Below are 27,541 nucleotides of genomic sequence, written 5' to 3' on the forward strand. Positions count from 1 at the left end.
ACCCTGACCGGTTCGCAGGTATGGCCAAGGACGTTCCCTGCAGCCCCTTCGGTGGTGTGGGAAAGCTGTGAGCAACAGAAAGGCCACTGTAGGAGGCTGATTGCATTGGGGCCCACTGGCCCCGCGGAGCCCTTCGCTGAGGCCGGCAGGTCTGAGTTGCTGTCATGGGCAGATCCCCACCTAGTGTGGCCGATGAACAAAGCAAGCGCGAGTAATACCTAAGGAAAGATGCCATTTAAGCTTTTCAGAACCCCACATAAGGACTATATATCTTATATGTTTGTATATAAGCGTATATGTGCGTAGATGCATAAAAACAGCCCCGAGGAAAACACACCCAAATGACTCAGTGGTCAGCCCCGGGGGAAGGGTTCGGGATGTAGGACTCAAGGTGGCAAGAGCACCGAAAGGAATTTCACTTTGCTGTAGTTTGGCATTATGCGGTCACCTCACTCACGTAGACAGACATTAAAAAATATAGCCCTGGCTGATGTGGCTCAGTGGACTGAGTGCCAGCCAGCAAACCAAAGGGTCACCAGTTCGATTCCCAGTCAGGGCACATGCCTGGGTTTCAGGCCAGGTCCCCAGTAGGGTGCATGTGAGAGGCAGCCACACGGATGTTTCCCTCCCTCTCTTTCTCCCTCCCTTCCCTTCTCTCTAAAAATAAATAAAATTTAAAACAAAACAAAACAAAGCAAAAAACATGCTACCGCCAAGTGCACAGAGCAGGGCCTGACTCATGCTTGATCAAGCTCAGCAGCTGTAGCTGGAACTGCAGGGCAGAGGGGCTGAGGAGAAAGGTGTCTCAGTGTCTCATGCCAATGTCCCCAGTTCCTGGAGTCTGGATTCAGAAAAGGGATAGCCTGTCAGGTGGACAAGTGACATCGTCTAGCATCCAAAAGGGACAGAGAGAGACGCTGCTCTTTCAGCCTTCCTGGGCTGAGGCCACGGCCCATCTCTGCTGGCTGAGCATTCTGCCAAGAAAACTATTGAACTACATAAAAATCCATCCTGGAAACCCCAGAGGCATCCTTAGAATGGAGTGTGGCCTTTAAATTAGAATGTTTAAAAAAAAAAAAATACAGGGCAAATTTGCCTGTAACTGGATTTCAGGTTAGCGAAGGCTGGTGGCCAAAAAGCAGTGGCTGTGCCTGGCAGAGCACCCCCACCCCTTGCCAAGGTCCTGCGACGATATTGGCTGTGAAGGTGGGGTTCCCTGTGCAACATGCACGTGTTCCCATGGAAACTCTGCTTTGCAGAATCCTCTAGAAATTGTTGCCGAGGAGGGGCCACCGCTCCCCACACCCACTTTGCAGTTTGGTTTCTGGGGATGGTTTTCTCCAGCAAGTGCTGAGAGGAGCAGGAGCCGAGGGGGGCAGGGAGGCTGACACCCACGGGCAGGGGGCGGGCAGGCCATTTCTGAGCTGCTGCCCTACAGGGGTCAGGGGGAGCCGAGGGTGTCAGGAGCACTTGGATGGTTTCAGATGCTCTGAGACTCTGAAGAGGGCGGCAGGGCATGACTTGCCAGGAGAGATGGTAGGAAATGCAGGTCAGCGCAAGGGCAGGCCGGGCCTTGGGGCAGGGCCCGACAGGAGGAAGCAGCGCCTGAGGCCTGGCCCTCAGGGCAGCCTGGGGCTTCTCCTAGCAGTTCTTGGCTCAGCGGGTGCCTTCAGGATGGCTGCCATCCTCCGCCCTTAGGGTCTGAGGCTCCCCTTCTCCTGGGTGTCACCTGTTCCCCATCAGGCCCCCTTCCCTGGGGCACTGTCCTAGCTCTCCTTCTCCAGCCTGTCCTGAGACGCCCCCCACAAACACACACACACACACACACACACACACACACACACACACACACACACGCCCCTCTCTGTTTGCCTCCCTGCCTGCCTTGCAAGATGCTCCCTGCAGGGGCAGCCTCAGAGCCTGGGTCCCACCCCCGCCCCCACGGAGGCCTGCCCCTCACTTAGCAAGCCCCGCCCGCCACGCTGCCTCCGGGCATCTGGCCTTTCCTGACCTGAAGGATTAGTGGAGACAGACACGGGCCGCTGGGCCTCGGCAGAGTGCGGAGTTACCCATCTGTCCTCTCTGAGCAACATTGAGCAGCTTTGATTGTCACTGAAACCCAGGCTCAAGTGGACATGGCTGCTGAGAGGTGGAACTGGGGAGGCCAGCGGCCACCTGGCCCCCAAACAGCCTCCAAGTGGGGTTCCTCGCTCTCCTCTTCCCTACCCACTCAGAGTCACCCGCAGGCCTGCCCCGGCCTGTAAGGGGCTCTCCATCCTCTCCTCCTCCCTCACTGCCCCCTGCTCCCCCTGGAGAATCTGTCACCCCTCACCCCTGTACCAGCCCATCTCCATAGGCTCTCAGTCCCGGGGTCAGGGGAGGGAGTTGGTACCAGGTGCTCAGTCTCCTTTGCTCTACACCTGAAGTCCTGGAAGAGTCTTCCCCCACCCACCCTGTGTCAAAGCCCCTCGGAAGTGTCCCGCCCTTCCTCTTCCTCTTCCTCCTCCTCCTTTTCCTCCTTGCCTCTTTTCTTGCTCGCATCAAAACCTCCTGGCTACATAGCCTTGCCCTGAACCAGACGCAGCCACCACGCTGGCAACGTCTGCGTTGACCAGTTGGTGTCTGAGGGCCCCATAAACCCCAGGGAGGAGTTGGGGTTTTGTTCCAGGTGAAGTGGGGACTGTTGAAGGTTTTGGGTTTTGAGGACAAGGAGGGACAGGACCCACGTGGAGAAGAGAGTGCAGGGGAAGGGCAGCTGTACCCGGGCCAGGGTCGGGGCCAGGGTGGGGGCGGGGGGCGGGGGGGCGGGTGCCGGGAGGCAGAGGGTGTGGTAATCCTGCCAGGCTCCCCTCTCCACCCCTGGGGCCAACTGGAAAAGGCTGATCCCCAGCCAGAGGGGTTGAGGTCCAGGCCCAGCCAAGTGGCCTCCTGCTGGGCTTGCTGGCTTGGGGTTTCAGGAGGCTCCCTGCTCCCTGAGCCGCAGCCTCCCCTCGCTCCCCAGCCCCTCCCTGGCCGCGCCTCAGGCTGTTGGAGTCAGGAACCTGGACAGTCCGGCTCAGGGCAGCTTTGCCTCCCTCAACAGGCTCGGAGTTCATTAAACTCCAGCCTCCTGGGGAGCAGAGGCCTCTCCACCGAACCTTATAATCTAGCTCAGAGTCCTCCTCGCTGTGAGCTCACAGGCCGGGCCCAGACCCAAGCGGGGCGGCTGGACTCTGCTGTGGGCCCAGGGAGGCTCAGTGTCACCCTACTGGAGGGGCGGGGCTTCTTCTGGAAATCAGCCTCTCTCCACCCTCCACCCCCAGCTTTTCTGTCCCCGAGTTGAGGGGCCTGTGCTGCCTGCCCAGGGCCCGCAGCCCAGCGTTGTTAGGGGCCAGGGCTGGGGCTGTGCTTTGGGCCCCCCGCCCCTCTCATACACATCTGGGGTTTGTGTGCGAGGGCACCTCAGGGGCCTCTGGGGCCATGGGGGATGGGGAGGGAGGTTTGGCTTGCCCCTTTTACAAATGAGAAAACAATGGAAGGCCAAGGAGGGCATGGGGTGGAGCCTGACAGCCTGGGTGATCTGGACCCTTCGCTTTCCTCTTCCTGAGAGGCGGGTTTCCACTCACAGCAAGGAGCTGCTTCCAGTGAAATGAAGGATGACGTGAACCCTCAGAATAGTGGGAATGGCACAGGGCCAGGCACGGAGGGGCCACCGTCCACGTGGGGCCTGAGCTTCTGCAATGTGAAGGACCCCTCCACCCACCCAGGGGAGGCCTCAGGCACCCACCCAGGTAGCCAGACCCTGATGGAGATAGGTGGTCCTCGGTCCCCAGGGGGCCTGGGCTACGCGTAACTCCGATAAAGACAGAGGAGGTCGCTGAGGTCAAGATGGGCCAGAAGGAGGGGCCTTAGGGGGACCGGGCCTTAGGGTGGAAGGAGGAGCAGCTGAGGCCCAAGGGTGGAGAAGGCTTGAGGGAAGGGGGTGACGAAGCAGTCGGCACAGTGTGTACAAAAGGCCAGGCAGAGGGGAGATGACCTCGGGGTCCCTGGTCGGGGGCAGAGAGCTTTAGGCCGTTTGGCTCCTGGTTAGCCCGCACCTCCGCCTCCCCTGCTCAGAATGATCTGGATCCCCTTCCTCACCAGTGGGCACCGGACCTTGGCTGCTCTAGCACCCCAGCCGCTCTGCTACCTCCTCGGCCTCCCGCTCTGTCCCTGAGGCCAGTCCTTCCTCTGCACAATTCACTCTTCCCCACACCCCATACTTCCCACGCCAGCCCCCAGCTTCCCCCGGGCGGCCGCCTTGTGCCTTTGGCATAGATGGGCGAGGGCAGGGAAGTGGGGCATTTGCAGAGTTGCTCCTTTATTCACCCACTTGGTGTGCATACAGCACTGACAAGGGTCCCTTGCCAGGTCTCTCCTGAGGAGCTCCCAGTCGCCTTGCAGGCCATGGCACAGGCAGGTGCCAAGAGAGCCTATATGTCTCGAGGGGGCGAGGAGGGCTCTGGGAATGGCCGGGGGCGCACGAGAGCCCTTGGATACTGACAAGGGCCCGCCTCGCTGAGGGAACAACTTGGACAAAGGCCTAGAGATGGGAAACACTGGGCGGGTGTGCAAGGGTGCAGAGTGGGGGCGGGGCAGGCCAAGGCAGGAAGGCCTGCAATGTGGGGGTGAGGGAGGGGGTGCCCCGGAGCCTCACTCTTGCTCCAGATCAAGTCCTTTGGATGGAGGGGCTGCCCCAGAGCTTCTGATCCAGGGCAAGGCCTATGGGCAGGCGGAGCTGTCCTAGAGATTTTCATAGACCAGGTTAAATTCTCCGTCATTCTCAAATCTATGTGGATTTTCCTGGGGGGAAAGGAAAAGAAATAAAAATAATAGGGAAAAGAACAAACGCGCCCTAATTTCATTTTAGTCAAAGGCAAACCAACAGATGGCTTCCTGTGTGCCTGTGACAGGGAAGCCTGGCCTTGTCCCCAAGCCTACCCCGCCCCCGCCCTCCTGCCCCATGGGCCTCCCCTTCCTGACTCGCAGCCTCCGCACACGCTCTTCCTTCTGTCTGGGAAGTTCCTTCAACCCCACCTGCTCCCCCAAACCTCCTACTCACCCAGCATCTGCAAGAACCCCTCTCCCACGTCCTGGTCTGCCCTTCTCCAGAGCCCACCTCTCAGACGGGGCCGCAAGCGTCTGTGTGTTTGTCGGGTCAGAGACCCTGCTCCTGCAGCCCCAAGGCTCCTGGAGAGCAGGGACCTGTCCTACCCTCCTGGCCAGCACCCAAGGCCCAGCCCAGGGTGGGCACTGCCGGAGCACTGCCTGGATGACTTGCGCACTCCCGGGGCCCCAGGATGGGGAAGCCCTGCCTCCAGTGAGGGCCTCGTTCAGGGCGGAGCACAGAGACGGCTTTGAGAATAGAAGTTCACCAAACAGTGCCAGCCTGGGCCCCCTGGGCCGGGGAGACCAAGCACCAGCACCGCCCCCCCCAACTTCTTGATGGCTCTTCTAAGGTACCCATGGGCCTACCCACCACCCATGGGCCTTTGTATCCGCTTAACAGCCCCTTCTGTTTTATGGGGTCTACATTTCTGTTGTCGATGTTATTTAACTTGGAACTCCTTTGAACTCAGGGGCAGCCAAGTGTCACTCATCCACTTTACAGATGAGCAAACGGAGGTTTAAAAGAGAACCGTGATTAAGCGAAACGCCCTGGGCGCCGGCACGGGGGTCAGGGAGCCCTGGCCAGGCCGGCCCAGGCCGGCACCAGCTCAGGCTGCAGCGCCCGGCCTGAGCCGCCATCAGCTGGGGGCCGCTAGAAGCCTCAAGTCCCTGCCCGATTGGCCGGTGTAGACACGGCACTGTGCCCAGTGGTAGTCACAACGGTGCGCATTGCACGGGTGCCTAGTGGGTTCCGCTACAACATTCAATCCTCACGGTGATCCTGTGAGCTGAGTGCAGTCAGGCTCCTCCGTTTACAGACAGGTGGCTCAGGCGCAGAGGGCGGGTGCTTGGCCAGGGCTGCCCAGCGGCTAAGGGGTAGAGCAGGGCCTCCAACCCACTAGCGCTGTCACCGCCAGGCCAGCAGCCTCGGGAGAGCACTTTGATTCAGCAGCCGGGGCTCACTCCTGTGGTCCTATTTGCCCCCCCTCACAGCGGAGGAGAGGGTCCGATGGAATTAAGGGGAGCCAGGCCGGCTGCCCTGTGCCCTGCGTACCTTGGGGAGAAGGCTCCTGCCGAAGGGCGGTCTGCTGGTCTCGGGCTGCATGCAGGCGTAGACCTCGGTCTCCTGGCGCTGCAGGGCCTGCGGGAGACGGTATGAGGGTCAGAGGGCTGTGGCCAGAGAGTCAGGGCCTGGCCCCAGCAGCCCGAGAGAGCTCGGAACACGGGTAGACCCTGTGGGCCATGGCCCGTGAGGGGACGCGCCACCACGTCTGGCCACGCTTGTCGTACCCCCCATTCCCTCTCTTGGAGCCACCTTGCCTCTTCGTGCTTGTACAGGGTGAGCCCCCTCTGTGCCCCTTGCCACCTCCCTCATACCACCTCAAGGCTCCGGCCAGCCAACCCCAGGCATGACATTGCAGAGATAGCTCCAATGCACGCCCTCCCATCACCCGCCCTAACTCCCCTGGCCCAAACCCCATTCCTGTGATGGCCCCACGCACCCACCCGTACTAGATCTCCCTTGAGGCCCCCCACACCCGCTCCAGCCAGCACTCACAGATGACCTGGGCACCCACTGGGTCCCCCTTCTCTCCCACCTAGCTGTCCCCATTTAGTCTCTGGGTCTCTGAACACATGGCTATGCGTGGCACGCTTTGAGAACAACACCGAATGATCTATGATGAGAGGATCCTAAGTCACTCGGGGGTGCATTTTGGGGCCATGCTCACTCCTGGCCCAGCTATGAGCAGCCTGACCAGGGGCCTCAGGATGGTGGAAAGAATCAGGGCTTTGAAATTAGACAAGACTAAGTCCAACTCTTGGCTCTGATACCTGCCAGCCATGGGCAACCCCTGAACCTCATTTTCCTCATCTGCAAAATGGGAATAATCACTTCTATCTTGCAGGCCCAACCCCTGATTAAATGAGATATTGCGTATGGCAGGCCTAGCATAGGGTCTGGAAAATAGTAGGTGCTTCATAACTGTTGAATCATCATCAGTTAAATGCTCATAAAAGAGGCTTGACACCACCCTCCCCCTTCTGTCGTCACAGCCTGGACCCCGTTTGGGACTGTCAGAGATGCTGTTGGGGACTGCCAGAGCAGAGCCACCAACAGCCCAAGCGAGAGGCAGGAACTTTTCCTTCCCACATGTACATGTCGTAGGGATGCCGGCTGGTTGCCAAGGAGGTGGTTTCCCTGGCAACAGGCAAGCAGGGGTTGCCGCGGCAGGCTGGAGAGACAGGTGGTGCTCTGAGGCAAGGGAGGGGGGAGGCACTGATGGGAGGAAGGAGGCACCGAGAGGTAGTGGGGCATGAAAACCCGTGTAATAAACCATTTGGCTCTTGGGAAACCCTCACTTCAAGGGCATCACTCACAGTGATAGCAAGGTGGCCCTGGGGACCAGTTCAAGGGGCCTCTGAGTCAGAAAGAGGGTAGGTGGGTCACGGGAGAGGGGCTTCCAACCGGCCTCCTGGTAGGGAAGGGCGCAGGGCCGCCCCAAGAAAGAGCCCCAATTCCAGGGAAAGGACACTTCCAAGGCCTGCTCTGACCCGCCGGGTTGTCATGCCTGCCCAGAGCACTGGCCCTTGCCCACAAGCCTGGCACACAAAAGCCCTGTGCCCCTCCCCTCTGTCCTCTCAGGCCTGGGTCTCCACAGGGCTGACAGCCCCCTCCAGCTGGACCCTTCTTGTCACAGAGAGGGGGGAGGAAAAGGGCCTCCTGCTGACAGCTGCGCAGCGGAGCGGACCTGGGGTCCCACAGGTGACTCCCTCCCCACTGTGTCCGGCTCACGTGGGCTGCCCGCCACACGTTAGCCCAGAAAGGCCCAGAGATGTCTCAGGTCACACAGCCCTGGCCCGTGGGCTGAGTCCCAAGATTGGAACTCAGGCCTTTTGCCCCCAGCTCCTTGTGCTCCCATGTGGCCAGGGGCTTTCCGGGCCAGAGAAGAGCACCCTGCCCCAGGACCCCGCGGGCCTCTGCCACACGCAGGCAGGTGGCCATGCTGTGGCCAAGGGCAGCTGCAGAGGTGCTGTCAATTAGCAGCTGCGCAGCAAAGCTTCCGACAGGTCCTGACCTGCTGGCTGCATTTGCATTCAGGGTGTGACCTGCGTCACCAGGCTGTGAAACACAGGGCAACCTCACAGGCTCTGAACCAGCCCCTGCTGGCCTTCCTAGGTGACGAGGAGGCCTGCCTCCTTCGGGGTGTGCCTGCTGGGAGAAGCCTGCCCAGGCCTCGGGGTGGGCTGCTCTGGGCTGGGCTGGGCTGGGCTGGGGCTGTTAGTCTGGGGGCTCAGGCTCTTCCTGTCCTTTGCCTCCTGCTCCCAGTGGGCGATGGTGCTGACCGGAATGGCCATCGACCCTGACAGAGGTGTGAAGCCAATGCCGAGGCCTTCCTCCAGGCAGGCAGAGGCCAGAGCTGAAGTCAGCTGTTCTGGGCCAGGACCTAATCTGAGGGTCCAGACATTGGTCCCCCTGTAATCCCCACCCCCTCATGACCAAGGAAACGCAAGAGCTGCGCTCTCGTGGGCACCTGCGTGTGGAGTGCGCACGATGCTCTCTGTGGGCTGTTCAGAGAAGAGCAGCACTCAGCAGAGAAGGAGCACTCTGCCCCAGGTCAAGGTCTGAAGTGCACGGCCCGCTGGGGTGACGGGGGTCTGGGGAGGCAGGGCTGGCGCAGGCCTCTCGTGCCAGGCGGAGGAGGAGCTGGCAGTGGGGAGCCGCTGGAGGTTTCTGAGTGGGAAGCAACAGCGTCGGTGTGTTCAGTAGGTCCCCACTGCTGCCACGGGGCACAGGGGGGCTGCAGCTGACAGCAAGAATGAGGGCACTGGGCCAGGCAGAGGCAGCACGGTGTCCACACGCTGCCTGGGAGAGTGACACTGCAGTGCCGACGCCCCATGGCGTGCCCACTCTGCACCTAGCACTGAACCCCGCAGAATCCTGGGCGCCTAGAAGTTAAAAACAGTCCTCCACGCATCCACAGGGCAGGCTGCTAAGCACCTGCTGTGTGCTGGGCACTGGGCTGGTGTGGGCGGCAGGGAGGTGCTGTGAGACAGACCACAATCCTGGGAGGAAAAGGCGGTCAGAGGGGCCAGGAAGATAGGCAGGTTGGGCCACGGAGTTTGCAATTTCAAAAGGGAGGTCAGGAAATGCCTCGCTGCAAACGTGCCATCTGAGCACAGAGCAGCGGAGTGAGGGAGTGGCCCCATGGACAGTCACAGAAAGGACACACTGGAGCAGAGGGCACAGCCAACACCAGGGCCCTGTGGTGGGGGCATGCCTGGTATATTTGGGGAGCAGCAAGGGGGCCAGTGTGATCGGAGCGAGTGACACAGAGTAACAGTGGGAGGACATGGGAACAGAGCTCTTGGAGGCCACTGTCAGGGCTGTGACGCTGACTCTGAGTGAGACAGGAGCCTTTGAAGGACGGCACAGGCACGAGGCTGTGTTGCACAGACCCTCAGCTCTAGGGATCAGCACTGACCGCAGGCGCCAGCTGCTGTGCTCCGAAATCCCTCCTACGCATGCGCCGGAAGCCACGCGCCGCACGGGCTGCTCGCGGCCAGGGCAAGCACGCAGGACTCCAGCCCTGGGGGACCCAGGACTCCTAGAACGTGGAGCTCCCAATGGCTTCGCTGAAACGTCCCGAGGCTGCGTGGTTGTCGGTGCTTCCTCTCTGCCTCCCTCCCCCGTCCTGGTCTGTGCCAGTTTCTGTCCCAGGTGGTTTCCCTGATGAACTACCACACATCTAACCCCAGCAGAGCGACTGCTTCTCGGAGGACCCAGACTCTCCAGAGGCTGAGAGCAGAACAGACGCTATCTGTCTGCGGTTGGACAGGATCACTCCGCGGCTGCCGGCTGCGGGACACTGCAGGGCACACACTGCGGGGCACACACTGCGGGGCACACACTGCGGGGCAGACACTGCGGGGCAAGGAGGGTCATAGGCCGGCCGATTCGAAACCAATTGCAAGACTCCACGCAGCACATGGTGGTGGCCCCCACCAGCGCTAGCCCTGCAGGGGCGAGAAGGGTCAGATTCCAGATGTGCTTTGAAACACCATGTGCTGATGGATCAGACATGAGCAATGATAGAAAGCACAACTTCAAAATTTTTAGCCTGAGCAACAGAAAGGATGGAGCAATCATTCACTACCAGGAGGGAGTGGTGGGGAGAGGTACTCCCATGGGTAAAGAATTGGTTTGGGCCCTGGCTGGTGTGGCTCAGTGGACTGAGCCCTGGCCTGCAAACCAAAGAGTCGCTGGTTTGATTCCCAGTCAGAGCACACGTCTGGGTTGCAGGCCAGCTCCCCAGTAGGAGACATGTGAGAAGCAACCACACATTGATGTTTCTCTCCCTCCCTTCCCCTCTCTCTAAAAATAAATAAATAAAATCTTAAAAAAAAAATAGAAAGAAAGAAAGAAAGAAAGCAGATGAAACCTCCAAATAGAGTTGACTCTGGTGATTAGAGATGTCTGGGCTATGCTAAATTTGGGGGCTGCCACGTTGTGGGTGTTCTCAACGCCTTGAGGCTGAATAAGATCACCCAGGAAGGAAGTGAGGATCAAGAGAAAGCGTCCCAGAACTGGACCCCAATGTTTAGAGGCCAGGGTTCCACTGGTCTCTAAGGAAGAACCAGTGAAGGAGGCTGAAGAGGTGTGTTTGTGAGTCAAGGGGGGCATCAGGAGAGAGTGGAATGTTCCAGAAGCAAGCGAAGAAAGTGTGCCAAGGAGGAGGGAGATCTTGGTGCTGTCAGGTGCTTCTGATTCATCAGGGAAGGTAAGGAGCAGGAGCTGACCCGTGGATTTAACGGCATGGAGGTCGATGGAGACCTTGAGAAGAGAAGAGCTGGGCAGAAAGCCTGAAGCAGGTGGGAGGGCGAGTCACACTGAGCACCGACAGTTCCAAGGTGTTGGAGAAAGAGCCGAGTTGCTGGAGGGGGATGTGGGCTCAAGACATGGAATTTAAGATGGAAGAAATCAAAGCATGTCCGCAAACTATAAATTTAATATTGTATCATTAGCCCTATTTTACAGATTATGGAGCCAAGATGCTGAAAGTTTAAGTAGCAGAACTCATAAGCAAAACAACCAGGTTTTGAACCCCAGTCTGTCTGATCCACTCCAAATCCATGCTGCTTAACAGGTAAATTTAAAAAAAAAAATTTTTTTTCTTTTATTGATTCTAGAGAGTGGGAAGGGAGGGAGAAAGAGAGGAAGTGAAACATCATTTTGAGAGAGAAACATCGACTGGTTGTTTCTTACATGCACCCAGACTGCACACCACCGAACCCGCAACCCAGGCATGTGCCCTGACAGGAAATCAAACCAGTGACCTTTTGGTTTGCAGAATGATGCCCAGCCCTCTGAGCCACACCGGCCAGGGCTAATAGGTAAACTAAAAAAAAAAAAAAAAAATTGGAGTACTATACCTTTTTCCCCTCCATGTCTTAATATATCATGAGCATTTCCTCACATGAACAAAAAGCAAAAATTGACATAATTAAAAGGAGAATACACAAATCTACCATTATATGGGCAGATTTTTAACTCACTTCTCTTAACATCTGTTAGACAAAAAACAAATAAGGATATGGGGTATTTTTAACAACAGCAACCTGGCCTAACGGACGTGAGGGAACACTCAAGCAGCCACGCAGAATGCAAGTGCTTTCCAAGGGTACACAGAACGTAAGTTGATCCATAAAGCAAGTCTCAAAGACTTCAAAGGGTTAAAATCATACAGACTATATTCGCTGGTCACAGTGGAATTAGTGAGAAATAAAAAAAAACAACAGGATAATAACTAGAAAATAATTAAACATTTGAAAATTAAGCAAAGCACTTTCAAATAACCCACGGGGCAAGGAGGAAATCACAATGAAAAATTTAAACTGAAAGATAATTAAAAATACAACATGTCAAAACTTGTGGGATACAGCTAAAGCCATACATAAAGGGAAGTTCATAGCTTTAATTGCATAAATTAAAAAAGAAGAAAGATTGAAAATCAATAATCTAAGTATCTATCCATAGAGAATAGAAGGAGGAATATTAAAAAATCTTCCCCTAGAGGTTGGGGACAAGACAAGGATATCTGCTGTCACTGCTCCTATTCTCTATCATACCAGAGGTCTCAGGCAATGCAATAAAACAAGAAAAAAAAAATAAAATAATAGGTATGAGAATTAGAAAGGAGGAAATCAAATTTCCATTTTCATAGATGACATGGCTGTGTTCATATACAATCCAAAGGAATTTACAGAGAAATCATTAGAATAAATGAGTCAACTTAGCGAGGTCACTCTATATAGAAAGTCAATATAGAAAAATCAGTTATGACTTGAAAAATCAGTCATGACTTCTGGTCAAGATGGCGGTATAGGAAGACATGGCTCACCTCCTCGCACAACCACAACAGAATTTCAACTAAAATATAGAACAACCATTGTTCAGAACCAAAAGAAATCAAGCCGAATGGAAGTCTGACAACTACGGAATTAAAGAAACCACATCCATCCAGACTGGTAGAAGGGGCACAGACATGGAACAGGATGATCCCTCACCCACGTGTGGTGGATAAAAATACGGGAGGTATATCTTGGGAGTGAAGAGTCCCAGCCCCACACCAGGCCCCCCAGCTCAGGGTTCCAATGCCAGGAAGATAAGTCCCCACAACTTCTGGCTGCAAAAACCGGTGGGGATTGAGTCAATGGAAGAAATTTCTGGAGCCCCAAGTGGTTCCTTTTAAAAAACTCACACATGGACTCACCTACTCAAACTCATTCCCTCTGGGCTCTGGTGCCAAGCTGGCAGCTTGAGGGGCACCAGTGGCATGCAGGGGGAGGCTGAGGTGTTGCATCAAGGGGAGAAGAGGCCATTGTCGCTTTTCTGGGCCCTCTCTCCACAGATCTGGCAGGCTGGTGCCATATCTAAGGTTGCACCAACCTGGCTAACACTGTTTGACCAGCCTTGGAGATCCCCAGAGACTCTGCCCCATGCAACTTACTGGCCCACCCAAGCTACTTTTCCATATGAATGGTTGGTCTTGGCTCAAGCTGCAGAACTTCCTAAATCCTTTCAAACAAGAATCAGCTGGCCTCAGTGAGCCCCAGGTCCAGAACCAGCAACCTAGATTCACAGCTTGGTTTCACCTGGAAATCTCCAAGTCCAGCACAAGTAGCAACCCTCTCAGATTGCTTTATAGCTCAGGCAAGGTGGCCTGGGCAAAACAGGTTGGGGACTGATCTTGGCCTGCACCACCCAGGAAACCTCAGGTCAGTGCACCCACTGGGCAGCTACAGACCACAATGGAGCATCCCTACCCTGCCCCTGCACGGCTGATTCTCCACAGAGGGCAGAGGTTGGTGGTCAGTGGTCACAGCCAGTCCTTGCAGCTGGCTGGCCTGGTAAACTCCTCCCATTGACCTGCCAACAGCAACCAAGGCTCAATGACAAGAGGAGGTTGTACTCAATCCAAACAAAGGCTGCAGCTCGAGTACCCAGCTTCGGTGATAGGGGAGGATGTGTCACTGCACCCTACAGGACACCTACTACATTAGGCCACACAGCCAATATACAGAGTCAAAGCAGCTCTTACCTTATACGTAGAAACAAACATGGGGAGGCTGCCAAAGTGAGGAGACAAAGAAATGTGGCCCAAATGAAAGAACAGATCTAAACTCCAGAAATAGAGCTAAATGAATTGGAGATAAGAAGTCTATCAGATGCAGAGTTCAAAACACTGGTTATAAGGATGCTCAAGGAACTTAGTGAGAACCTTAACAGCCTAAAAAAATCCAGTCAGAAACAAAGGATATGCTAATTGAAATAAAGAACAATTTACAGGGAAACAGCAGTACAGTGGATGAAGCTGAGAATCAATCAATGATTTGGAACATAAGGAAGCAAAAAAAAAACAACAACGCAGAACAACAAAAAGAAAAGAGAATCCAAAAAGCAGAGATAGTGTAAGCAGCCTCTGGGTCTACTTTAAGCAATCCCACACTTGCTTCATAGGGTGCCAGAAGGAGAGTAGACAGAGCAAGAAATTGGAAATCTATTTGAAAAAATAATGAAAGAAAGCATCCCTAATTTGGTGAAGGAATTAGACATTCAAGTCCAGGAAGCACAGAGTCCCAAACAAGATGGACCCAAAGACGCCCACCCCAAGACACATAATAATTAAAATGCCCACGGTTAAAGATAAAGAGATGGGGGGAGGGTGTGGGAGAATGGGTGAGAGGTGAGGGGATTAAGAATTACAAACAGGTAGTTACAGAATAGCCATGGGGATGTAAAGTACAGTGTAGGAAATGGAGTGGCCAAAAAATTTACACGCATGACCCATGGACATGAACAAGGATGGGGGATTGCCTGAGGGAGGGGGGTGCTGGGTAAAAGGGGGCAAAAATCAGGACAACTATAGTAGCATAATCAATACAATTTTTAAAAGTCTTTTAAAAACAAATCATATTTCTACAGACCAGCAAGAGACAATTGGAAAATAAAATGGAGCCCTGGCCAGTGTGGCTCAGCTGGTTGGAACATCCTCCCATGAACCAAAAGGCTGTGGGTTCGATTTCCGGTCAGGGCACATGGCTGTGTTGTGGGTTCAAACCCTGGTCAAGGAGCCTATGAGAGGCAACCAATCGATGTTTCTCTGTTACATTGATCTCTCGCTCTCTCTCTTTCCCTCTCCATCTCCCTTCCTGCAAAAACCAGTGGGGACTGGTTTTTGCAGCCAGAAGTTGTGGGGACTTATCTTCCTGGCACTGGAACCCTGAGCTGGGGGGCCTGGTGTGGGGCTGGGACTCCACGCCCAAGATATACCTCCTCCATCTCCCTCCTTCCCTTCCTCCTTCCCTCCCCGCTTCCTCTCTCTTTAAAAGCAATGAAAACATGCTCTCAGGTGAGGATTTAAAAAAAAAAGTTTGTTTAAAGAAAAGAAAATGAAATGAAAATGAGGACAACAAACCATTAGATAAAACCTCATGAGGATTAATGAGGTAATGGTTACAAGTCCTACTATGGTGCCTGGTACTTCATAGGTACTCGACAAATGGCCCCCGACATCTTCATCCTTGTGGTTAGTGTCATCCTTATCTGCTCAGCTCCAGTCCCAGCCGGCAGGGACCGGCCTCATGGGATAGCAAAGTCTGTGGCTTCCCTTCACATCTTCTCTCTGGTCTCCAACCTCTCCCAGCCGCCCTGCAAGCGTGGGGGGCAGTGGGCCTCTTCCCTGCACCCCAGACACCCCAAGGAGTCTCAGCGCAGGAGAGAAAGGCGCTCCGTGCAAAAGTGAGTCTGTGTCACCAAAAATAAGTTTGTAGGAGAATGTTTATTCATGTGGAAACATGTTCTTGAGATAGTGTAACATGAAAAAAATAGCTATATTACTTCAGTAAAAAAAAAAAGAGTATGTGTGAATACATGTATGAGTCTCTTTGTATGTGTTTTTTTAAAGGACTGGAAAGTATAGAAGTCAATGTTACTAGAATTTATCTTGGAAGAAGCTAGAATTAGGATAACGGTTATTTTTTTTTCTTTTCAATATATATATGAAAGAGATGTAATATGTACGTGAGTGAGTGTGTGTGTGTGCGCGCGCGCGCGTGTGTGTGTGTGTGTAGAGAGAGAGAGAGAGAGAAAGAGAAATGTTTTATTTAACAGCTGACACCAGAAGTCCTCATGGGAAAACACCATGCTGAGTTGCTGAGAGGGAAGAAAGAATATGGGGAAGTCTGGGGCCACGTGAGAGGCCAAGGGAGGTGGAAATTCCCTGGGTGGAGGCCTGAAGACCCTGAGTGAGGTGGCGTTGTTCTGTCCTATTTGGAGCTGTCAGCGATGCCCCATAGGGACCATCCCTTTGGCTTGTCCCCATCTGCCCCCATCCTTACTAAACAGAGCCACACTCTAAATGCCCTCTGTGTGGGGTTGTGCAGAGATCGAGGAAGGGCCCAGGTTTGCTGTGTGAGTCGGGGCGGTGGGGACAGAACCCGAGTGTCGGAGGCAGCCCCGGAACACGCTCCTGGGGTGGCAAAGGGGCTCTGCCCCTCCCGGTGTGGAGCTAAGATCCCAACCTGGCCGGTCTAGTCCTCACGGGGACCCCAGCTGACACTGGGTGGCATTTATTCTTCACTTTCTCTACAGTGAGCAATGTTACTTGTGTAAAATAGATGTAACTGAAGAAGAACGTTCTTCGCCTTCCCAGCCGCCGGGCAGAGTGGCTGCACGCTGACAGGGCCCGGGGCTGCGCCCCTGCCCCAGGGAGTGATGAAGGCCCCTGCAATGATGGAAAAGGCAAGGGCGCACGGAAAAGCGTCCCCGCCGGTATCTCCTCTGGATCATAAGGACATAAAACCACGTCTGTGTGGGGTGAGGAGGGTGCGTGTGAAGAATCGAAAGCCGTTGACGTGTGAAAGGCTTGGGACAGTGCTTGACCTTTTCCTCTTTTTGTGATTCTTGTTGTGATGTTTGTGCAATAAAAACAGGAAGGAGTTGGTGAGCTGGCCCCGAGCATCTCTGGTTGCGTGAAGGGCTTTTCTTCATTCCCCAACAACTCGTGCCGCCCCCCTTATCCCAGAAGTGGGGGGGCGGGCCAAGGCGGGCCCCGGGGCACTTCACAGAATCCCAGGTCACTTTCATAGACTAGAGCCCACCACGCAGGACTTCTTGTCCCCAGGTTACAGATGAGGAACTTAAGGCTCAGAGGTCACAGCTGGCCCATGACCAAGCCAGGGAACCAGGCCACACGTCGGGCCTGAGAGGTGGGTGTCAGGGCCAGGCCCCAGGACTCACCATGTAGAGGGATTCGGCCGGAGGCTGCTCCGGTTTGGCCGGGCTTGGAGCCGGGCCCGGAGCCGCAGCTGGAGATGCGCCCTTCCGGGCTGGGTGTTTCTGTGAACCCTTCATCTGCTTCTGCAAGGAAGCAAGTCAGACGGTCAGAGCTGGGGACAAGCGATTCCCCAGTCTCCCTCCCTGCACAGACCCACCCGGGGAAAGGACGGCTGATTGTCATGAGGCCACAGGGAAACTGATCACTCAGCACCTTTCCCCGTCCTCTCCAGGGAGTCGTGCCAAATGCCTCCAAGACCCGCGTCTAACCACTCATCTGCCGGGAGCATCCAGCAACGACCCCGTAAGGCACTACCCGCGGACACAGGCCCTGGCTCGGGGGCTGGTGGGAGCTGGATGCCAGTGCCAGTGCGCCAGGGGCCCCAGCTACGGAGCCGACTGCTGGGGCGGTGCCGAGCCAACGCCGGCTGGACCAGGCGCCCAGTCGCGCCTGCCTTCCCTGGCTCTGTGGCCTCGTGCAATCCACTTCCCCTTGCTGGGCCTCAATTGCTTCATCAATAACCCTCTTTTGCAAAATCATTGCAAGAATTCAGAAAATTTATGAGGGGGCAAGTGCTTGGCATTTGGGTGGCACTTAAGTAGCCCTCAACCCACCAACACACTCTTTTCAGGCACCTCTTGTTAGCCTCGTGGCACAAAGAGATGGATGCCATCCCTGTCCTCCCGGAGCTTAGGACCCAGAGGGGAAGTGGACAAGGGACTAGAACTTTTACCAAAGCATGGTACATGCACTAACCTGGGAGGACAGAGCCTCTGGCACAGGGGCAGGGAATAGGCACCTCACCTGGCAGGCAGGGATGTTTAAGACCTGAAGGCTGAGAAGTTTGTTTGGCAAAAGAGGGAGGAAAGGCAGAGGGAACCGCATGTGCCAAGTCCTGAAGGTCTTGAGGAACTTCCAGATGGTCAGCAGGGCCAGAGAGAGGTGGACCTGCCCAGGTGGGTCAGGATGGCCGCGCAGGCTCGCAGGAAGGGAATGAGCAGCGGAAAACATCAGGGGGCTTTAGAAGGGGGAGGGGCTGGGATCACGACGTGGTGTCAGAAACTTGAGCCAGCTGCCCTGTGGAGCACTAATGGCAGCCCCAGAGGCAGAGACCGAGGCCGCGGGCGGTGGGAAGCCAAAGGGCTCAGAGAGACAGCAGAAGGCGGGTACCACCAGCTCCTTCCAAGGAGGAGGCCCAGGGAGGCCGTCCGATCGCGCCCCCTTGTCTCAGGCACCACACTGCCAAGAGTGGAACAACAGCCTCATCTCTGGGTAGAAGCTAATTAAAAACGCTGGCTGCCTGCCAATCCCCAGCCCATTTACTCGGGATTAGTTCTCGAGAGCTACTTCACTTTCAGGCAGAAGCCAGCGCCACCCCTAGCCACAGCATAATGGCTGCTCAGGAAGACAGGGCTCACTGGGTGCCAGGTGGGGCTCTAAAAACGCTACCTGACTTGCCTCATGCACCCCTAATAAACCTGCAAGACAAGCCCTCATATTATCTCTGCCCCACACAGGGGGAGGCAAAGGCTCAGAGAGGACAAGTGACTTGCCTGAGGCCACAGAGCCAGGAAATGGCAGCAGTAGGATTTGAACCCAGCCCTGTCTGATTTACCTGACAGGACCTGCAGGCTTTGCTGCTTTCTTTTTTGTGACTGTGTAGGTCTCATAGACAATGAGGCAGATACTGGCATCCACGTCACACTTTACAGTGTGCAAAGAACCGTGGGACCGGTTGTTATTTTCATTTAATCCTCGTAACAGCCTGATGAGGAAGGCACAGAATTCCCACTTAAAAGAGGGGGAAACTGAGGCTGGACCACCCCGTCAATGACTTCCCTTGATCGAGCCCAGATGCCCCGTCCTACAGTCTGATGTCCCTCCCCTGACCACCTGCTTTGAGGGCCTGCCACAGGCAGGGGCCTGGGCTCGCCTCAGGGCAGCTGGAGGCTGGTGCCTCTGCCCTGCACATTGCCGAGGCGGCGGGGGTGGGGCTCAGGGGCAGGGGCCCCCTGGCGCCCGCGGCAGGCGAGGCCCAGGACTGGCCTTGCGGCGCTCCTGCTGCGGCTGGCGGGGCTGCCAGGGAGGTCGGCGCCACTGCGGTGTCGGGGGACGGAGCCCCGTGTCTGCCAGGGGACTGGGCCAGGCTGCGCAGGGCTCGCGCCCTCCCCCGAGGATGGGAGAGGGGTCTGAGAAAATGTCCCAGGCGGCGGGAACAGCACACAGAAGAGCACAGGGACAGGACGACCAGGACATGCCAGGGACATGCAGAAGGACAGACTGTCAGAGAGAAAGGGGTCGGATGAAAGCAAAAGCTTGGAGGCTGCAAGGGCGGGGCCGCACAAGGCCGGGGGCCACAGCGTCCTTCCTCGGAGAGCTGCCCGGGCAGGGAATCGGTCGGACTGGGTCAGGTCTGTGTTTTGTAAGGCTCCCTCCGCTGCCACGGGTGTGGGTGCATTGAGAGTTGGGAGGGGCCGTGAGGGGAGGCAAGGGAGCTGCTCCAGGTATGGCAGGCCTCCGGGGGAGATGAGGAGGCTGGGACTAGGGTCCAGGGTCCGGGGAGCACAGAGGAGCCTCCCTGGAAGAATCAGCCGGGGGCATTTTGTTACAGGTGCCAGGACGCTCCGCCCCTTGGAGCCCTGTCGGGGCCATCAACATTCCCTTCCAGTTGTGATTTTCAAATGAATATGCCCATCCGTGTGGCCATCAGCAGCCAGGAAACCTGTGGAGCCTCCGTTTCGTCCCCTGGAAAATGGGGGAGATGCTGTCGTCCTGCCCGCCTTGGAAGTGGCTGCCTCTATGCGTCACCACTAGTTCTTTCCACAAGCACATACTATGTGTCAGTCCCTGCCCTCGAGGGCTTACTCCCTGGTGGGGGGACAGCAACATACACCCAAGCAAGAGCGTGGGGGGCAGAGTGAGGAAGCGGGGAAACCCATATTCCAGCTAAGCGGTTGATGAAGCCTGGGGCCAGGGCAGGGTGGGAGGGGTCAGGGCCTGGGAGAGGGGGCTAGATCCTGAACAGCAAAGGCTGAAAAACTGTGGTTTCTCACAACTCCTGGTGATGAGTTGGTAGCTCAGGCCCAGCCACAGGAAGGGGGAGGGAGGGGCTTGGTGTGAGGGGCCAGAGGGAACGCCTGTTTCAGGGCTCCTCACCAGGGCGCACCGGGGTACCCTGTGGGGCAGGCGGGCAGGCAGCCCCTTGGTCCTCGGGAGCGTGCCCAGTGGACCCCGAGGGGTGGCGGGGCAGCGCTGCCGTGCGTGCATGCGTGTGTGTGCATCCCTACCTTCTTCCAGAGCAGCAGAGCCGTGCCCAGGATGCTCAGGACACTCAGCAGGCCGATAAAGCAACAGAACAGGATCATCTGGGGGACCCCTGAGGATTCTCGGTAGCCTGTGTCTAGGAGGAGGGCAGGGAAGCAGAGGGGTTGTGACACCCCACCCTGCCCACCCCCAGGCCCTCGCAATCCCTAGCCTCCTTTCCGAAGAACCCGCGCTAACCCGCTCCCCCACAAGCAACCCCTGAGGTCCGCGTTCTCACACTTGCTCTGGCTGAGGCCCTTCCTGTGCTTGCCACCTGGTTCTTGTTCAGGCAAGACCCACTTCTTTGGCTTCCTAAATGCCCTGCCCCAGAGAGCTGGCTCCACCAAGAGGTGCCTGTGGGACCCTGGGCAAGTCATTTCATCTCGTGGGGCCTCCTCCTCCACACGTGAAATAGTGATCGTATGAGCACGAACTGTGAGGCTGCAGGGGGCGCTTTGTTCTGGGTCTGGCAGGTGCCTGGCCGGCACAGATGGCAGGGGAGCAGGCTGGCGGGAGGGCGTGGTGTGAAGGGCACAGCCCAGCCCCTTCCCTTGAGCCCTCCATCCTTGCCGCCCTCCATCCTTCTCTCCATACATCTGGCTGGCAAAAACTTGCAGAGGGCTGACCACGAGCCAGGCACATCGCTGTCTGTTATTTATCAAGCACATCCTATTACTAGGCCCTAGCCCTCGTATGCAGGATCTCATTCATCCCCATACAAGCCTTTGACAGGCCGGGTGTTGCCAGGAGCACCAACCCAAGGTCACATCCTGGCAAGCAACAGGACTGGGGTCCACACCCAGGACTTGGGTTTCCGAGGCCCCGCCCCTGCCCAGGGGGAGTTGGAGAGGCAGGTCAGAGAACCATGGCTTTGAGGACGGGCTGTTCTTAATTTTTTTGGTGTCATTGCTCCTTTGAGAATGTGATGAAAACTAGGAATCTGTCCCCAGAAAGACATACATGAGGTGCGTGCTCATTCACAGGCTGCCACCGGCTCACGTGCACGTGCCCAGTTCCGCACGCACTCAACCTCAACCTTATGCTGAAGGAACACTGAGACCAAGGGACCAATTGATATCCCTTAGGTGGCCTGCCAGAGGTGGCCAGAGAAGATCTGCATGCCAGGCCTCTGTCCTTGCCACACAACACGGATGCTTTGGCAAACCTGTGCGGCCTGGGGCTCCCCCAGCCCGCTCTGTTCAGATTTGCCAAAGCGGAAAGGAGAGACAGACGCTCCCCACTTTAGATCCCATGCCCCAAACTCTGCTGCATGAGCCCTTGAGCCCTTGACCCTGGAAGAGCCACGGAGGCCTCACCTCTGACCAGGATGAAGGTGCCGTTGCCGTTCATAGTGGACTGCGAACTCCACTTGACGGAGCAGTAGTAGGTGCCGGTGGCTGATGTGTCAGGCAGCTTTGGGGAGATCTTGCACTTCGTGGTGAGGGTCTGGTTCTCTGTGCCCATGCGGGGTTGGCAGCTGGTCTTCTGCCCCTCTCTCTTCTGGCCCTGGCGGTCCACATAAAAGTAGCTGACTACGAAGTTTTTGTATTTTTCTGTGTACGGGTAGGTGATACTGCAGTTGAAGGACACGGCCTTCTTGGCCAGTGTGACCATAATGGGGAGCCCAGTGTGGGTCACCGACTGCCCTCCTGCAGAAGAAGGAAAAGCAGACAGTGGCTTACGTTCCAGGCCGCTTTGGTCCCGCCTGCTCTCCCAACAGGACCGCGGCTCTCCCCAGCCCCTCAAGCCCTCGCGGCGCGCAGGTGTTGCGCCCAGCGCTCTACACGCAACTCACCATCTCCCAGCCCACCCAGGGCACAGTGTGTAAGAGCTCCATTTTACAGAGAAGAGGAGTCTGACGGTCAGGGAGGTCAGGCTGCTGGCTTTCAGTCTCTCAGTGGGGGAGCCCCCCGGGGCTAGAAGGCTCCAGACCCCACACTCCTACCACTCTCCTTCCCAAAGGCCCAGAAGCCTCACTGGATAACAGCAGCACAGGCCTGAGATGACTCAAAGCTGGTGAAGATGAAAAGCAGAGAGGAAGGAGGCAGGAAAATGGCAGAAAGAAGCACTTCCTGGCAATCGAGCCTCGGAGGGAGGCAGGCCTGCCCACGGCAGTCCCAGCCTGAGGGAGGAGGCGTGCCAGGCGTCGGGAGAGACAAAGCTTTGCCTGAATCTGAGCTCAGAGAAGAACTTGTCAAATTTTTATAGAATATAACAAGCAATGCCCCAAGAGCAGTTTTCTGACAATGCAGGGGTGTTTCACACGTGGCCGTTTAGCCTTGACCATGATGTTCAGTGACGGTTACCAAGGCAGTTTTGTGGGAGCTGCCTCCTCCCCACCCCCACCCACCACCCCTCTTCATCAGAGGCACCTAGGAAAACAGTTTGAAAGCCCCCGAAGCGGCAGCCTGCCTGGCTGGGCCTCCTGCCCTCCTGCAGCCTCCTGAGATGCTGGTCAGGGTCAGGCTGGGTCAGTGGACGCCACCTCCCCAGACCTCAGCTGCATGAGCCCCCTCAGCGTCGGCCCCCCGGAACCTTCCCTCTCCAGCAGCCAAACAGCAGACAGTTCTAAATTGAGGTCGGCAGCGAGCAGCCAAGAACATGCTGGCCAGGTTGTTAATCGGGAGAAGATCGTGCTTTTGAGATGCTCGGAGGGAGCAGGGAGATTTATTTTGTGGGGGGAAAGCGAGGCATGGGCCTCCTGCCTGCGGTGCGGGGCTGGCGCCGGGCCAGGCTGGTTTCTGCTCGGGTCCCTGTAGCTCAGCCCTGAACAGGATCCCCGGGGGAGGGAAGGCAGGCCCTCTGGAAGCCTGGGGACAGGGCCAGAAATGGCCCTCCACGCCAGTTAGTCCCTCAGAGCTCCACCTACACTGATATTTGGACTTTCCTATTGGGGAACTAAAGAGACACCCCCTCCCCCAAGGGACTGCAGTCACCGACAGTTCCAGGAATCAACTGGCATGTCTGGGTGTCACAGGGGGTCGGTTTTGTCATATGTCAGAAAGATGAGCTGGCACGGGGCTCCCCTCTGGTGGGCGGAACAGGCGGGGATGTCACAGCGCACTTTCTACCCCTGAGCTCTGCTGCCGGGCGGCTATCGTTGTTGTTTAACGATAGAAGTATACTAGACGTAAACGAGGAGCTATGCCTCAGGGCTGAGGTTTGCCTGAGACGTGGCAGGGGCAGGGTGGGGGTCCCACCCAGCAACCGCACGTGGCTGTCCACCCTGCACAGATAGCCCGCTCCCACCTGCTGTCCACTCTGCCTGGGACCCCCACCACCTCGCCTGGTCCTCTCCTCTTAGCCCCCTGACCTGGCTGGGGAATCACTGCCAGCTTTTTTTTTTGAATCCTCACTTGAGCATTTTTCTTTCATTGCTTTTAGAGAGAGAAGAAGGGAGGGAGGGGGGGAGAGAAAGAGAAACATCAATCGGTTACCTCCTGGTATGCACGCCAACCAGGGATTGAACCCGCAACCCGGGCATGTGCTCTGACAGGGAATTGAACCTGCGACCTTTCAGTGTACGAATGACTGAGCCACACAGGCCAGGACAGTGCTGGCTTTTAGCCACATCCTCCTGTTTGGTTCTCACTGCGGCCCTGAGCCCAGGCAGCCGCGGCGGGCACCCGGCTGGGGTTCCCTCAGGGGGTCCTGAGGTGGGGACCGAACCCAAATCACTGGAAAGCCCTCCCTGACTCCCCCGGAGCCTCCTGCTCCTCCTCCCCGAGTATCTGCAAGGCCACTCCGAGCCTGGGGAGGCCAGACCTGCTGTTGGCACTGCGTGGCCACCTTCCCGTTTGTTCTGGCAGGAAGACATCCATCCAATCGTCTTAAAATATTCTCTGCATTTGAGGTTCCCTTCTAGAGAACGATGGAATCTGCTAGAGCAATTAGGCCGATCTTTACAATTCTGGGGGATGCTGTAAAAATAGATGATTATTGTTCTGTAACCTTCTGGGACTCATTTCTGAAAGGTCAGAGGGTTGGGATCATGAAATGCATGGCCCTGGCTCAGGTCTGCCAGAGAGAGGAGAACCCAGACCCCAGATGAAACTGCTGTTTCCAAAAAGGGAAGCGATGAGGCAGTGTCTGTGGCTCAACGACAGGAGCCAATCTGGGGACAGCAGACCAAAAACAGGGGAGGAAGGGAGCTGCGGCTCCAGCGGAGGTTCTGGGTTCTGGCCTGGCGAGGTAGTTAATTGCCTCCACTGACCCTTCTTTTTACTGAGTGCCAGCACCCAGGAACTGGCAGCAGCAGCCCGGCCGCCACCCCCTCTCCTGGACCTGTGTCTCCACCAGGCCCCTTCTGGGGGGCAGGCTGCTCCCATTGGCTGCGGAGCATCCTCCAGGTACAGCTCAGTGCTACAGCCAGGTTCACAGTCGTCTTCAGCTACCATGTGTGCGCCTCCAACAAACACGGAAGGGTGCTGGTGAGGTCACAGGCCCTGCCTGCGGCCTGGAGGGGCTCCCTGTGCTTTTCCCCAGGAAAGCAGAGGGAGACTGCGGTGGGAGGGCTAGTGGGGAGGTAGGGGCGTGGGGTGCTGGTGTCCTGGGGTCTGGAGGTCATTAGCAAACTGCAAGCAGGAACACATGCATACGGAAGGCTAGAAATGGCCCAAGGCCAGAGGGGAAAGAAAATGTATAGAAAACATACTCTGGCTGAGCGCCACATGTGCTCTATGTCAACTCAACACCATGACAATCCCATGAGGCAACGATTGCAACCCTATTTTGCAGACAAAAAACCCCAGAGGATCTTAGAGGCCCAAAGCTATAGAGTTCCTAAGAGGTGGAGTTGGGATTTGAACCCAGGTTGTCTGTGCTGAGGAAAAAAAGCCAGCCGCCGGGCCAGGCAGTGGAGTCAGAAACCCTGCCAACTGTGACCTGGCACAGGGCTGGGGGCGTTTGTGGTGGCACCAAGCGCAGTAGACATCAGATGCTAAAGAGAGGGGTTCGTCGGACTCCTGGCAGAAGGAACACACTGGCACAGTCCGAGGCCAGCAAGTGGCCGCAGGCAGGGAGTGTGGGCGGAAAGGGGGCTGGGAGAGAGCTGCAGGCCCCTCGCCTGCCCCCCAGGGCCTGCTTCTCCCCACAGCCCAGGGCTTCAGGGAGACACCACAGAGCTTGAGGTGTGTCCCCTGAGGGCCACTGGGATGGCACAGTGAGCGGGCCCATTTTGTGCCTGGTGACTGCTGCATCACGATCTATCACTTGTTCTGCAAAGGAAACGTGTCCCCGTGGGACGAGGTGGGCCAGGGCAGAATGAGCCCGCCTCACAGCCCTTCAGGATTCTGCTCATGGGCTGCCGGGGGAGGGGGGGGCGTGTGGCCCTGGGCGGCGGGCTGGGGGAGCCTTGGATTCCTGGGCTGAGGAGCAGGGAGGCCACAGGAGCCACGTTGGCATCCCCCACTGGGGCCGGAGAGTGGCATGAATGTGTGGGAGGGGGCCACCTGCCCGCGGCCCCCGCCTGGCAGGCTTGCTCCGCCCTGCCTCTCTTCCCCCACCCCAGCTGGCTGCGGAGCACCCCCTTTTGGCGTGAATCAGCTTCTGGAGGGGAGAAGTATGAGCTCGCGGTGTGAGTGGGGGGTGTAGAGCACCCCTGGTGGGTGAGGCCTGGAGAGCGGGTGCAGCTGGTGTCGGGGAGGGCCCGGTCCCCAGGGCCCCCACCCGGCCCAGCCCCGGCTGAGAACTTGGTTGCTTACTAGGCATCACCACGCACTCGCCTCGCCACCCCCACGCAACTGCCAAGCGCAGATGGTTCCATGGGGCAGCAGGGGCTGCCACCCCCATGCACTGCCCACCCCCGCTTTGCAGGAGACGGTGTCTTCCGGGGACGGCATGCCCCCCATCCCCCACTTCTCGAAGCTCCAGGGACGGCTAGGAAGCCGGGGCCTGGCCAGAGAGCGGGGCAGGGGCACCTAGAAAAGCCCAGGCCCGAGTCCGGACCCCGGCTCTGCCACCCAGAGCGGTGTGGCCTTGTGCGGCGGCTCTCCTCCTCTGGGGTCCAGCGGCTCCCCTGCAACACGGGGACCAGCAACGCCAAGCTTATGGGGCTATCACAAGACACATCGGAGCCAAGGACATTCGCAGGCTGACACAGGACCGGCCTGCCTTTACCAGGCGCAAGAAGGCGGTGAGGAAGTCACATGGGTCCTGAGTCCTCCCTGTGACAAGTGCATGGCAAAGGGCACGCACGGCGGGCGCGGCTGCCAGAGCTCTCCCCACAGCGGCCTCCTGCTCTTGCCCCATCCTGTTGTCTGTCCCGCTTTTTGGGAAAAACTTTGTCGACCACCCAGTGGCACCTGACTCCCGCCTTTTTCACTTCTTTTGAACCTGTGGCCACTTGAGCTGCTGGCGGAGGGTGGGCGGCTGCAGAAGCTCCCTCTCCTCCCCAGCTGGAGCCTGCCCGGCTGCCCCCGGGGACCCCCCCAGCCGCCCAGCCAACCCTCCCTGAGGAGGGACACCCCCCGGAGGGGACCACGAAGGAGTCGGAAATCCGTTTACAAGGTCAAGACAGCAGTTTAAAAAAATGCAGAGCACTTTGTGGGGAGTCAGAGCACTGCCTGCGACCTTCTGGTTTCAGCCGTAGTCACACAGCTGGGTGCGGACAGGGCCACACCGCACCACGCATCCCTCAACTTTCGACCACCGAGGAAAAAAACTGCAAGTCCGTGGTCCCTGGGGGATCCAGCCCACGCATCCAGGCCCTGCACAGCCCGGCCGGCTGCCCTGGCCCTCAGCTCGCTCCCCTGCAGGCACCGGGCCTGCCGGGCTCTTAAGCCTTCACCTGTGCTGCTCCGGCTGTTCAGAATGTCCTGCCCCCTTCTTGCCCCTGGGCGTCAGGTCGCCCTCGGAGTCTGCAGGACTCGCTCAGCTCCTCCCTGACCCATTCCTGGGTGCACGGCTTCCCTGCACGGCACAGGCTCCAGGCATCCCCGCTGGCCACGTGAGGATGGGAGCTGACGGCCCCGGGCACACACCCCTTTTGCAGACGGGACAACCGAGGCTCAGAGAAGCAAGAGCTTTACCCAAGCAGCACAGCTAGTCAGAGGTAGAGATGGGGTTTTGAGCTGGGTCCATTTGGGTTCTTAACACCACAAGCTTAACCACCACTCTGTACTACAATTTTAAAATCTCAAAGCAAGCAAAGGAAAAAATGTTCCCCAAAGAAAGAGCCGTAGTCTTTCAAAGGGAGCTAAACATTCAGAAGTCATTTTTTCTAGATTCGGGTCATCTAATACACAGACACACCTGGCAGCTCCTAGGAGGCTGGG

At 57.0% G+C, this 27,541-nt stretch overlaps 1 protein-coding gene across 2 annotated transcripts in view; it reads right to left on the bottom strand.

Annotated features, from left to right (window-relative positions):
• Nucleotides 1-4,324: 4,324 nt before the first annotated feature.
• Nucleotides 4,325-27,541, bottom strand: part of NFAM1 (NFAT activating protein with ITAM motif 1) — a 31,045-nt gene continuing 7,828 nt past the window's right edge. The window contains exons 2-6 of one of the 2 annotated variants that reach the window (XM_054582560.1): nucleotides 21,584-21,916; nucleotides 20,252-20,364; nucleotides 16,928-17,047; nucleotides 6,182-6,268; nucleotides 4,325-4,821 (exon numbers count right to left, since the gene is read on the bottom strand). In XM_054582560.1, the coding sequence (XP_054438535.1) occupies nucleotides 4,762-4,821; nucleotides 6,182-6,268; nucleotides 16,928-17,047; nucleotides 20,252-20,364; nucleotides 21,584-21,916 (713 nt within the window). In that variant the 3' untranslated portion in view covers nucleotides 4,325-4,761. The remainder of the gene's footprint in view (nucleotides 4,822-6,181; nucleotides 6,269-16,927; nucleotides 17,048-20,251; nucleotides 20,365-21,583; nucleotides 21,917-27,541) is intronic. The other variant, XM_054582561.1, reaches the window with a different exon arrangement.

The sequence above is a fragment of the Pteronotus mesoamericanus genome, unplaced genomic scaffold, assembly GCF_021234165.1.
Source record: "Pteronotus mesoamericanus isolate MK-2021 breed Mesoamerican mustached bat unplaced genomic scaffold, CSHL_Meso_final contig_702, whole genome shotgun sequence".
NCBI classification, from domain to species: Eukaryota; Metazoa; Chordata; class Mammalia; order Chiroptera; family Mormoopidae; genus Pteronotus; species Pteronotus mesoamericanus.